The sequence below is a fragment of the Marmota monax genome, unplaced genomic scaffold (assembly GCF_021218885.2).
Source record: "Marmota monax isolate L192 unplaced genomic scaffold, Marmota_monax_Labrador192_F-V1.1 WCK01_AAM20220418_F8-fsc00023, whole genome shotgun sequence".
Taxonomy (NCBI): Eukaryota; Metazoa; Chordata; class Mammalia; order Rodentia; family Sciuridae; genus Marmota; species Marmota monax.
The window spans coordinates 11,855,633-11,869,227 of record NW_026692907.1 but is presented as its reverse complement, the minus strand read 5'-3'; the positions used below and the strand labels follow the sequence as shown (position 1 = coordinate 11,869,227).

The 13,595-nt window shown below is 34.3% G+C and overlaps 1 protein-coding gene across 2 annotated transcripts in view; it reads right to left on the bottom strand.

The window, feature by feature from the left end:
• Positions 1 to 13,595, bottom strand: part of Alg6 (ALG6 alpha-1,3-glucosyltransferase) — a 93,917-nt gene that overhangs the window by 72,679 nt on the left and 7,643 nt on the right. For both annotated transcript variants that reach the window (XR_006853086.2, XM_046451182.2), the window contains exons 3-6: positions 11,522 to 11,606; positions 3,913 to 4,002; positions 2,654 to 2,742; positions 562 to 644 (exon numbers count right to left, since the gene is read on the bottom strand). Coding sequence is in view for 1 of the 2 variants with exons in the window: in XM_046451182.2 (XP_046307138.1) it covers positions 562 to 644; positions 2,654 to 2,742; positions 3,913 to 4,002; positions 11,522 to 11,606 (347 nt within the window). In the remaining variant the exon portion in view is untranslated. The remainder of the gene's footprint in view (positions 1 to 561; positions 645 to 2,653; positions 2,743 to 3,912; positions 4,003 to 11,521; positions 11,607 to 13,595) is intronic.

The following is a 13,595-nucleotide window of genomic DNA, read 5'->3' as shown; positions in this document are numbered from 1 at the left end:
AACAGTAAAAAAGAGTGGCCAATGTTCACATTTTCCTCAACTGCTATACTTTTTTATCAAAAAATTTCATTTTTATAAAACAACTTTTTAGACACTTAAGTTTTCATGGAGGTAACAAAGGACACTACAATAAAAAAGGGGAAAAATCACAAGAAGGTATTTGTCACTTTTAGAAAATATACAAATTGGGTAAGTTAATCTAATGAATAACCTATATCTAAAATGGTCAAAAATAATTTGGTAACTATGGCTATGAGGATAGAGGAACTGTTCAAATACCTTCCAGTTTAGTCATTCTCACAAACCAGCTCAAAATTCAGATTTACTACTTAAACAATAAATTTAGTGCAGGGTGTAGTTTAGCAGTACATAACTTCTTATTACTGTAGTAAGGCATGAAAAAAATTACTGTAAGATAAGGTGATATTTTCTAACTGGTAATTAATTGGTAGAATCTTATTCTATCTACTCCCTAAAGCATAGCTTCTTTAAGGTCTGTCCTTAATAGGGGAATTAAGAAAGCATTTCACAGATGAAATGTCAGGTTGCTTTAAAACTTACCTTTTTCTTAGTTGAGATAGCTTTTAAACAACAACAGTACAGAATCACTGCAGGTATATAAATCAGCAAATCAGCAATAAAAACTAAAAAACAAGCAAATAAATTCAAGCATGAGTCCAGGAGGATCTACAGCAACCCATTAACCACTTTTCTCCCTTCCTCCAACCTTACTGAGAATTCTGTTAACACTAAGTTCCTACCTACTAAGGGCAAGGCCCTTCCACAATGGTCTCTTCATTCCCTTCACCTGTGCCGAATTTCAAATGCTACATTACAAGAATCTCTTCTCAGTTTACTCTAACAAATTCATACATTTAATCAATTAGATGTACTCAATGTTCTCTCTTTGCTCTGACTTGGGCTTAAGAATGAAAAATACTCAAAGCAGGAAAGGCAGTTTCTTTTTCCTAGTATCTGTATACTTCACATTTTCTGGTGCAAAGAACAATCAAATGTGGAAATGCATGGAATATTTTTTAAATGCTCACATTTATTAAAAAAAAAATACATAAACTTCTGCTAATTAATTCATATAAAGAGCTTGAGAGGCCCAAGTAAGGAAAAAACTGGGGGAAGAGAGTAAATTTTTTTTTTTAAAGGGCAGGGAGTACAGCTTATTGGTAGATGCTTGCCTAGCATGCACAAGGCCCTAGGTTTGATCTATAGCACTGTAAAAACAAACCAAACTCCTGCCCCTCAAAAAAGTACATAATTCTGAATGTGCAGTCCTTTTAGATAAAAGGACTAATAAAAAATAAAAATAATACATTAAATTCTTTAACAGTAATATCAAAGAGTCAATTTTTTAAATACAGTGTTCAGGAAAAGTGACAGTAAAACTGTCAGTGTTAAATGCATGCAATCTATGTTCAACTACAGACACCATATTTAAGACGACAGTGGGGCTGGGGGTGTAGCTCAGTGATAGAACCAGTGTTTAGAATGCATAAGGCCCTGGGTTTAATCACCAGCACACATTAAAAAAATTAATAAAAATAAAAATAAAAAGAACCTGCCAAACTGGAACATACCCAAGTAGTATAACACAGACCTCAATAAATTGGTTATCTACATAATAGGGCTGCTGAACATGGAGAAGTGACTTTCAATGTGGGATGTTAGGTACATGGAAGGATCAGACTGATTTTCCTTAACCTAAGAAAATAGAAACTGGAATACTGGTAGAAGTTCAATATAAGAAGGAAATTTTCAATGATTAGGGTTCTCTGAAAAGAGAAGTCTGTCTCTAAAGGTTTTGAGTTCCATGAAAATAATAGATATTGTTTCAGATGTTGAATAATTATATGGTGAACATCAAGTTGAGAAAGGATTAAAGCACTGGAGGGGAAAGGAGGGAGGTGTGGGAGAGGGAAAAACAGTAAGATAGATTATCTTGGGCCCGAGAGTCCATGACTGCATGAAAAGTAGAGAGTCCATGACTGCATGATGTTGATCTTAGACTTATTGAGGAAAAGGGCAGGACTAGCATTAAAATCTTCATCACATAAAGCTTTTAAAGAAATCTAAGCTTGTTACTTTCAAGCTTCTAGAACAACATACACAGAGCAATAAAACTAGTTGAGTAGATTAATTTAGCAACAGTGTTCAAAAATACAATAAATGATAGACATTTACTTTAAAAAAGGTGAGAGGGTCTTGGAATTAGGATATTAAAGCAGCAGACTAAATAACAGAAGCTTCAATTTACAGCTATTTATCTGCCTCACTGAACTATGCCTCAGTTTCCTCTGCTTAAAATAAGGATAATAATAGTATTTATCTCACTTTGGAGTTCAAAGAATTAAGTGCAATAATAAATGTAAAGTACTCAAAATTATTCCTTTCTACTCTTTTTCTTATCTTACATATAAACTTGGTATTATACTGTCTGTGTATGTATATATGTGTGTGTGTGTGTGTGTATTATATATTTATATTTATATGTATGGACACATACATGGACACATATACAATATGCATATGTATAATTATACAACTTCAAAGTCATTAAGAACAATAATAGTACTTTTTATCAGTTTGTCCCAATTTTTTAAAAAACAAATTTTATATTCAATATCTGTTGTTCTTTTACCTGTTGTACGCATGAAGAGCTTATGTGCCTGACTCTCATATCCACGTGATGTGTGAAGAGCAATCCAGTCTGGATTTATAAGCTTTGCCCTGCAAATCAAAGCATATATAAATGTACCTTCTTTTTCACTTGCAGCAATAAAAACATATGAAATTATTTTAAGGATATATGAATTTATTTTGAGAACTGTCCACTAACATCAATGTTAAAGCTTTACTTTTTATTTAATCATGTGAAATTGACTTAAGCTATAAAATAGCATCTGCCTTGATCATCTTGCAACAAAACCATGCAATGTATAACGGGAAGCTTTCCCTTTACAGTTCCAGCGTAAAACCAATCTGATATGTCATTCCACATATTAAGCACATATTTGATAAAGAACAATATACTTGTGCTTTATAATCTTCAGTTATAACAATTGTCTATAATAAACAATTATTGTCAATCAATGATAAAACTAAACACAAATATTGAAGATAAATGAAATTTTAAATCATATTATATTACCCTAACACTGAAAAAGTATTATTAATTATCATGTTTATGAGCTTATTTTCAATCCATAGTTTTTACAAAGTAGTAAATAATTAAGATTGAAATAATAAAACAAGGAAAAGAAGTTCAGGAGATACTGTGAAGAAGTTCCTCAAAGTTTTGCTGACGTCAAGGCTGAGGTGAAATACTACTACAGAGTAGGACTGGGCTCCACCAAAATACAAGTCCTCATCTTCTATATACTACTCCATTTCTTTAAAAGGAATTCTAATTCCATGTCAGAAGTGAAACACTCCAGTAATTCCAGTTTCTAACTTGACAGATTAGTAAGAATAGCCCTATATTTTTCATTACTTTGGGCCATTCAAGAAAAGCTTTTCTGGGGTTGGGGATATCCCTCAGTGGTAGAGCTCTTGCCTAGCACACCCCAAGTCCTAGGCTCAATCTCCAGGTGGGGGACACACACCTTTTCTGTGCACAACTAACCCACTTTAGATATTTCTCAGTAGTCCATGTATAATTGGTAACATCTTTACTTCCAAACAAAGATAAAATTTTGCATTTCTTCCTAGCCTGTCCTCCAAAGAAATTAAAGAAATGGACAAACCCTGATATTTACCTTTCTTAAAACCCATTTGTAAATACATAATATAGTAGTAGCTACAAATGATTTCTCCTCTCTTCAGTAAAGCCAGATCACAGTGTTTCTTACAGCATTTGCTAAAGCCATAAACATTCAGAGTGAAAGAGGAAAAACTTACACATATGCACATAAGAGACTATGATAAGCTGTGAGAGGTGGGTAATCCAATCCCCAATACAGTAAATTGTTATCACTGCTGTTAAAATACCTAGGGAAAAAGAAAAAAGGCACCATTCCATTCATCAATATATTGTCAAGAAACAGACTTAGTTTAATATCTCATACAGTTTCATTAAAATTAAGCTTCATAATTTAAATAGTAATTGTTATAAATATTTAGACAAAAGATACAACCCAAGACCATCTTAGGTAAACTGAAACTTACTGTCACCTTATTACTAGTAGATTTAATCAATGACTAATATACAAAAAAAAATGCAAGAAAAAAAGAATTTGCATCTGATAGTCTAACAAATTAGGGAAACAATATTTTTAAGGATCACAATTTTAAAAAGTAAAAAGTCAATTTCAAAGAATACATGAATATTTGGTTTATGCAAAGGTAGGCTTTAACTAAGACTTTGTTTCAATCAACATGTAAAAAGAATCTACTGAATACAAGATTCTGTGAATTAATGAAGAACACTAGGTCTAATGTTTATAAATTCCTTGGCTCCTCCAGTTGGCCAGAATGTATAGGAACTGTATATAACTACTCTGACTCAAAAAATAAAAAGTAAATTTATATAAATTGATCTCTTAGTCATATCCTTTATAACTAAGTAACTTCTTCTATCCAATTTGTTTTCTTAGTCATAGGAATAATTTAGAATAATGCAAATTAAACTCTAAAAACTACAAGTAACCGTTGTTCATAAACCTATTTCAAATGGGTAGCAATTCCTTGATGTCACAGTTTTTTACTTCAGGATTTTAAAAAATGTTTTATGTTAGCACTCAACATGATCATATTAAATAATTTATTATTCACATTCAGAAATCTGTTCTTCTTGTCAGTTCCATAAAATGTAGGTCTGTACGGAAAGGGGTATAGATTAATAAAATGATCAAGGCATACAGAAGGCCCAGGGATCTGGGCATAGGATACTATGTTATGGTACCAGCTGGTGGCAGTTGTCCTGCCTGCAGAATCTCCAGGTTAGCTGGAATTCTTTTTGAAAGCTTGAATCTAGGAAACTGGGCCTGTCAAACAAAGGACTCACTTATCTAGAAAGGGTTGCCTAAAGACTGGTGTCAATTGTGTTATTTCCAAATTCATGTTACTATGGGGCACATTAGCATAGTTTTATTATGTCTGCCTCGTATAGTTGTTGAAGCATTGAGTTAAATTAAGGAGCTGTTATGCTATTATGAAGACAAACAACAATAAGTGTTGGCGAGGATGTGGGGAAAAATGTACACTCATACATTGCTGGTGAGACTGCAAACTGGTGCAGCCAATACGGAAAGCAGTATTCTTAAAATATTCTTAAAGTATGGAGATTCCTTGGAAAACTTGGAATGGAATCACCATATGACCCAGCTATCCCTCTCCTCAGACTATACCCAAAGGACTTAAAAACCGCATACTACAGGGGCACAGCTACATCAAGGTTTATGGCAGAATAATTCACAATAGGTAAACTAAGGAGCCAACCTAGATGCCCTTCAGTGGATGAATGGTTAAAAAAAAATGTGGCATATATACACAATGGAATTTTACTTAGCATTAAAAGAATAAAATCATGGCATTTGCAGGTAAATGGATGGCACTGGAAAAGATACTGCTAAGCAAAGTTAGCCAATCTCAAAAAAACAAATGCTGAATGTTTTCTCTGATATAAGGAGGCTGATTCATTGTGGAGTAGGGAGGGGGAGCATGGGAGGATTAGATGAATTCTAGATAGGGAAGAGGGGTGAGAGGAAAAGGGAGGAGGTAGAGGATAAGCAAGGGCAGTGGAATATAATGGACATCATTATCCAAAGTACATGTATGAAGACTCGAATTGGGTGTCAAAATACTTTATATACAAACAGAGATATGAAAAATTGTGGTATATATGTGTAATAAGAACTGTAATGCAAAAAAAAACAAAGTACATGTATAAAGACTTGAAATGGCGTGAACACACTTTATATATAAAAATATGAAAAATTGTGCTCTATATGTGTAATAAGAATTGTAATGCATTCCACTGTCATGTATTTAAAAAAATCAATATAAAAAATATAAATAAATAAGGAGCTGTTATGTCACTGCCTGATGCAAAGTATGTGCTTAATCATAGTTAAAACTGGCCATTAGCCATGAAACTGGTATAGATAGAGCAATGGGAAATCATCAAGAAATTCAAGAATTACATTTCAACCAATAATTTGGTTTTCAGCCTCTTATAAGGCAAAAGCTATCTTTCATTTACTTTAACCTTGAGATTCACTGGAGATAAGGAAATGAGGTACAGCCCTGACAGTAAGCTGTAAGCACGTAAACATACATACAGTAAATAAAATCACTGATTAGATTGGGAGAAAAGAATGAAAGGGCTAAAAACTGTGTTCTCCACTCTTATGGACATTCCTACATAAGAGAGAAGCACCAAAGAAGATAGCTTAAAAGCATTTCAAGTAAAACTTTAAAATCTACCAGTAGAAACAAAACAATAAATTGATATTCCTGCTTTACATACTTCAGATAAACCTGAAAAGTTGTATAATGCTATTTATAACACTGAAATGAATTCCCCCCTAAATTCCTACATAATCTCAGTGGATGTTTCAGTATTAAATACAAAAAAAAATTGTAAAATTCCATTCAAGAGTGTTATCATTCACGGGAAGCTGGGGACAGTGGTACATGCCTTTAACCCCTACACTCAGGAGGTTGAAGCAGGAGGATCACAAGTTTGAGTCCAGCCTCCACAACTTGATGAGACCCTGTCTAAAATTTTAAAAAGAAGAAACAAACAAAAAAAAGGGCTGGAGACAGCTCAGTGGTGAAAAAAAGAAATGTTATCATTAACTTCAAGATGTAATTTTTCCTAACAACCCAGAGTCATTATGATTATTTTTGCTTCAAAAAAATCTTAATTTGAAAGTTTCAGTTTCAGGAAAGTTTTAAGAATTGCTCAAAGAACTTCTATACACGGAAAATTTTAAAAATTAATTTTACACAACAAAAGAAACCACAAGAAAAATTAAAAGAGCAGATAGGAAGATTTTTATTCTATACACTCATACACACATAGGAAAAAAGGATTAAACTGCAGAACACTATGGTAGCAGACAGATTTCAAGGCATCCCCTTGAGCCCCATTTTCTAATGTTAAACCCTTGAATGTGTTGATCCCCTCCCCTTGAGTGTGGGCAAGAACTGTGACTTGCTTCTAACCCATAGAATATGGCAAATGGGATAGAATGTCACTTTTGTGTTTATGTCTATGTAAAATTCTATCTTGCTAGCAGATATGCTAGACAGACCCTCTCACTGACTTTGAAGAAGCAAGCTGCCATGATTTAGTAAGCAGCATATTGGAAAAGGCACGTGGCAAGAAATTGCAAGTGGATTCCAGAAGCTAAGGGTGGCTTCCAATCAGAAACTGAAGCCCTTGGGTTTGCAGAAGTTAATTCTGCCAACAACCCGAGGGAACATGGGAGTGCATCTTTCCCCAGTGAATCCTCTAATACATCTTGAGCTCAATGGAAACCTGGACTGAAACTTTCTGAGGCCCTGAGCAGAATTATCCCAATAAGTTATGCCCAGACTTCTGACATTAAAAAATTTTTGTGATAATAAATGTATGTTTAAGTAATTCCTATTTGTGGTCATTAGTTATACAGTATTAAAAATTTAAATAAATCATTACCAAAAAAACAAGATAATTAATCCACTAGAGACATAAGGAAAAGATATGAACAAGCAATTTTGAGAGGAAATATGATCAATGAATTTATTTCAGGATGCTTAATGTCATAAGTACTCAAGGAAATACAAATTTTAAGTATAGTATCATTAAGGGTTGGTATAGTATGTGGAGACACTGGTGTTAGTACCCACTGAAACTGTCTACAATAGAGATTCCACTTCCAGGAGTCTTACCTAGAAAAAAAACACATGCACGAGGGAAGTACACGTTATTCTAATCATTTCTCTACCAAGAGACACTGAGAATCTTTCAGCTTCCTCACTGTTATAAACCACCATTCCCACCAATCCTCCTGATTTAATAGTTTTGTTTAGAAAGTGACAAGCTCAGCTCATACCTGCCAGTCCCAGGTATGACACCACACCTGCATTGGACCAGGCAGTTCTTTTTGCTAATGATTATTTTTCAAAGGTGGGAAAGATTTTGCCCCTTGACAAAAAGAGGTAGAAAGAAGAAAGCTATTACTATTTTTCCGGCTTTTAACATGACTTTATAAAATCACAATGCTTGAAGCCCAAAGAGTCATCTAATGACTATAAGGTAAAAGGCCTCAGAATAAAAAGCCAGTATAGAAGAATGGCAAAGAAGATAAAAGAAACCTGAATCTTTGATTAGCATCATTAAGCCACTTTTATCAGCCCTGCAAAGTCCTTCAGATAATTGTATTATTGATTAAGCTCACAAATTTTCTTCTTTTTGAGATAGGATCTCCCTATGTTTGCCCAGGCTGGCCTGGAACTCCTGGGCTCAAGCCATCCTCCTGCCTTAGCCTCCCAAGTAGCCAACATATTCTTATTTTCTATTAATTACTTCAAAAACACTCACTTCACCATGAAATTTAGCTCCCAGGTTATTTTAGGCTTTTCATGTTTTGTTGTTGATACGTTGGGGATCAAACCCAGAGACCTGTGCATGCTAGGCAAGTGCTCTACCACTGAACTAAATCCCTAGCCCTCATAATTTTTCAAAGACTCCCAGACCATAAACAAAACCTGATCATGTAAATATGCTGTGAATTATACATTTCTTATATTTTAATAATGAAAATGTATGCAATAGTCCCCCCTTATCTTCAGTTTTGCTTTCTATGGTTTCAGTTATCCTCAGTCAATTGGGGCCCAAAAGTATTAAGTGGAAAATTTCAGAAATAAATAATTCCTAAGTTCTGAAGTGCATGCCATTCTGAAAAATATAATAAAATATCACATCTTCCCACACTAGTCTGTCCAAAAGATGAATCAACCCTTTGTCCAGCATACATTCACATGGTATAAGTTACCTACCTATCAATCAGTAGCCATCTTGATTAGCAGATCAACTATCATAGTACTGTAATGCTTGTATTCAGGTAACCCTTATTTTACTTAATAATGGCCCTAAAGCATAAGAATAGTGATGCTGGCAATTTTATTCAGTATATTATTATAATTGTTCCAATTTATTAGTAGTTAATGATACTTTCTTACTGTTCCTAATCTACACTATTATAATACGTATGTTGCTATGGTTTAGATGTGATTTGTCCACAAGTTTCATGTGCAGAAAGCTTGGTCCTCACTGTGGCAGTATTAAATAGTGATCTTTTAGTGGGAGGTAACCAGGTCACCAAGGACACTGCCCTCAGAAGGGATTGATAATGATATGTCATACTGTGTTGGTTATTCTCATGAAAGTGAGTTGTTATAAAAGAGTAAGCCTGACCTGAGTCTCTCTCCAGCATACTGCCTCATATGGCTTACTGTGATCACTTCTGCACATGTTCCCACCACTGTGATACCATCTACCATGAAACCCTCACCTGAGCTGAGCAGATACCAGCCTTATGCCCTTGGGCCTTCAGAACTGTGAGCTAAACAAGCTTCTTTTCCTTATAAAGTATCAAGCCTCCAACATATCATTATAGCAACTGAATATGAATAAATGTGTATACAGGGAAAAAAACAAAGTATATACAGGGTTCAGTAATATTTGTGGTTTCAGACATACACTGGGGGTCTTTGAAGTATCCTCCATGGATGATCGATGACTATTGTACATATTTTCAACTCTTAATTATGTTATCCAAAGATTGTTTGAAAAACTGAGGTAGATCAGCATTAGAATGATCCATCTACCCTACATGGTTAAGATTATATTTTCACTCCTGATATCAATGTTTCCCCCTAGCATTCTGCTGAAAGCTGCAAATTTTCCCTTTTCTCTCATCTTTCAATACTAAATATTACATTGAATTTCATAACAAAATCTTTGAGAACTACTTATCAAAGAATAGCCAAGAATAAATTATCCATGTAAAATTTACAAAACAATTACACAGCTCAAAAGCAGGGCTCTGATTTGTCAATAAATATTATCTCATTCTACCAATCAAGCAAGAAAGCAGCATTAAGAATTCACTAGTAATCTAAACAGTGACACTTGTTAATTAAATGTCAAGATCTGAAAGATGCTCAAAATAGAACAATTAACAATAATGCCAAATATTTAGCTGGCCTCTGTTTGCAATAATCCAAAATCTGACTAGGGTATAGCCAGACTATTAATAGAAAGTTCAACTGAGTTGCATACAACTCTCTGGTAAAGGAATTAGATAAAAGCAGTGACCAAAGGAGTCAACAGAAAGAATGTTATGAACATTTTAACAAACAAGCTATCCAGTAAATCAATAAGTAATAACATCAATTGCTACTGAAATATGTTCAATAAAAATGACATGGTACAAATTTTTATGAAGCCGTAAGGGCAACCAACATATTGAAAGGACATTATACGTCAGGTACTGGTCTCAGTTCTTTATATTATTATTTTATTATTTTATTCAATTCCCACAAAAATCCAACGAACTATGCAGTATATTATTTCCATTCTACAAGTGAAAAATGAAAGAGAAGATTAAATAATTTGCCAAAGGTCACAGAGCAGATAAACAGAAAAGCCAGGGTCTGAACCCAGGCAGTCTGACTCCAGCATCTATACTTCTTACGGCTCCTGTACACCTCTAACATTGCCAGCAGACACACTGAACTTCCAGGTAGACTTGTATATAAAGTTAAGGTTGATCACCACGGTTCCAGTGATTGAGAATAACAAAAACTAATAAAAATTTCTGCAATATTCTCTGAGTGCTGTATATACATATATTCTATACCATGAAACCCATGAAGGATAGAGCTGACATCCTCCTTCACAACACCAGAGAAAGCTACAAAAATGGAACCACATGAAAACGAACATACAAACACTTATTTCTTCAAAAAATATTTACTGAACAGCTGCAAAGTGCCACAGCCTATACTAGATGCAGGGTATTCAAAGATGAACCAAAGGGACACACGTAAATTTTTCAGAGTTGAAAACAAGTCTTATTACAATAAGCTTCTTCCCTTTGTCCCCTTTTCAGCTTCACAAATTTAGCCATCTGCTATTACCAAGACATTCTGTTTTTACCTATAACTTAAATCAAAGTGATATTTAGTAAGAACAGTAGCAGATGAGGGAACAGGACATGAGTATTTCTGTAATTTATGTCCAGAAGATTTTCTGAGACATATAGTATTCTACCATCACAGTTCTGGCTCAGTAGCATATCCCACTGACTAAATATACATATGGTTAACTATGAGGATTACATAGTTTCAGAGATGGGACTACAATACACAAGGCAATATATGAGACAAAAACACCATCAGTATGCAGGAGATGATGACGCTCAAGATAAAGAAAACAGTGTTTTCCTTTTAAATATCTTCAAAAACTCTATGTCACATGATTAAAATAACAAAATCAAATTAAAATTATCCATACCATTGTTTTATCGGTAAATTAAAAGTAATTTCTTGCCAGTGTCTCTGAGCTTCATAATCACCAAACATAGGGGGTTTTCCAGCACCTAAGATGAAAGGTAAAAATAGAAAACAACAATCTACTTTAGTATATCAGTGATTGTTTTTCCCTTTGAAAGATTTTCTAAATTACAGAGAGAGTGTAAGTTAGGGAAAGAACTCAGGAATTAAAAAAAAAAGAGTCAGAGAGATAAGGTCTGAATCCTGGCATGCTAACATACCCAGTGATTCAGCCTCCCTAAGCTTGTGCACATTCAAAACAGGATCAACAGAGCCTGCCTTGGGGAGTACTAGAACAAGTAAGATAGCAGACCTAAACTACCCAACAGTGCCTGGCAGGAAACAGTCAATCAGTATAAGCTACTGTTAATATTACTCAATTAAAAATAAGGTACCCAAGTTTATTTTTACTTCATGAGAAAGAATGTCAAGTATACTGTCCAATGAGTATCATAAAAATTATAATAACAAACATCTGTTTTTTATGTTTTTGTACAAACTATAAATAATTAAAGGTCAAACATATAACTAAAAATAGAGTATATATGAAAAAAATTAGTCACTTTGGTAGGCTTTCCTACCAAATGAGTTATGTAACAACTTTCAGTTTATAACTTTTTCCTCATAATTGTAAATAAGGGATAATGGACCTTTAATAACTAACATTTGATAATGCTAGACATTTTTGTTTTGTTTTGCAGGGCTGGGAATCACATGCTAGGCAAGCAATGTACCTCTGAGCTATACCTCCATCCCAATAAGTATTATAATTATTATCATTCCCATTTTAAAGCTAAAAAAACAGAGGCAATGGTCACTCAGTAAGAAGCAGAGTCTAGATCTGAACCCAGCCTGAAAGGCTCCATAGCCCATGTTATTACCTCCTACTCTGTAATGCCTTACAACTTGTTTAAGTAGGTTATTACCTTTAAGTGACACAAAGGTATTTTCTTTTAGTAAATGGTAAACACCCACTCACTCTTTAATTAGCAGCTGACTACAAAACTGAGAAAGCTCAAAGAGGTACAATAGATTCACAGGTTTTTAAGACAGCAAGTATGGTGGAAGACACATACAGTCAAATGTACTCATTAATCAGTTGAATAAAGACATACCACTGCCCACTAAAATCCAACTCAGATTTTCTCCAGCTTTGTAACACCACAATTAAGTAAACTATTTTCATTAAATGTTTGTTATTATACCAATATTCTTTAAATGTTAGAATCTACATCCAGGGAGATAGTCCCACTGTGAAATAATTAAGGGAAAAATAGATTAACAACTCCATAGCATATACACATTGACTCAATCATTCAACACAAGAAATCACCCACCCATGTATACCCATACCCATACACACACACACACCACTCGCTCAGGATGAACCATATCTTATTCATTTGTAGCCTCAAGATATAATAATACCTAGTAGACTCTACCAATGGCACCTAACAGATTCTTCATGAATGCTAATGGCAAGCAAGCTGGTATAATTAGTGTGACATAGCCAGGATTTCGAGTTCATGAAACTTGAATTTGATTTTACACTTGCTAGATGTGCAATGTTAATTTGTGATGGCAGATCAATGAATTATGCCAAGGGTGCTTGAACACAATGCCCAAATATTGTTCTTGCCCCAAAACATCTTTAAATTACTGCCTGGCACTTTGAAAGTCTAAGCCTCTCTCTGTTCATGCTGCTTATACCTTTTTCCATTTACCTCTTCTATCAATTCATATCCAACCTTCAAGAACCACCTCAAGGGGCTGAAAGTGTAGCTCAGGGGCAGAGGGCTTGCTTTGCAGATATGAGACCCCAGGGTCAGTCCCTAGCACTGGGAGGAGAAAGGAAAGGAAGAAAGAAAAGAATCACCTTGAATCCTAAATCCTCCATGAAGCTTCTCTCATAAATTAAAAACATATTGGTCATTAATTATTGACTTCATCTTAGTACTTATCCTTTCAGTATCACGTTTCATCATATGACTAACACCATTTCCTAATCACTACCCAAATAAGAATTTTAGTTCCCA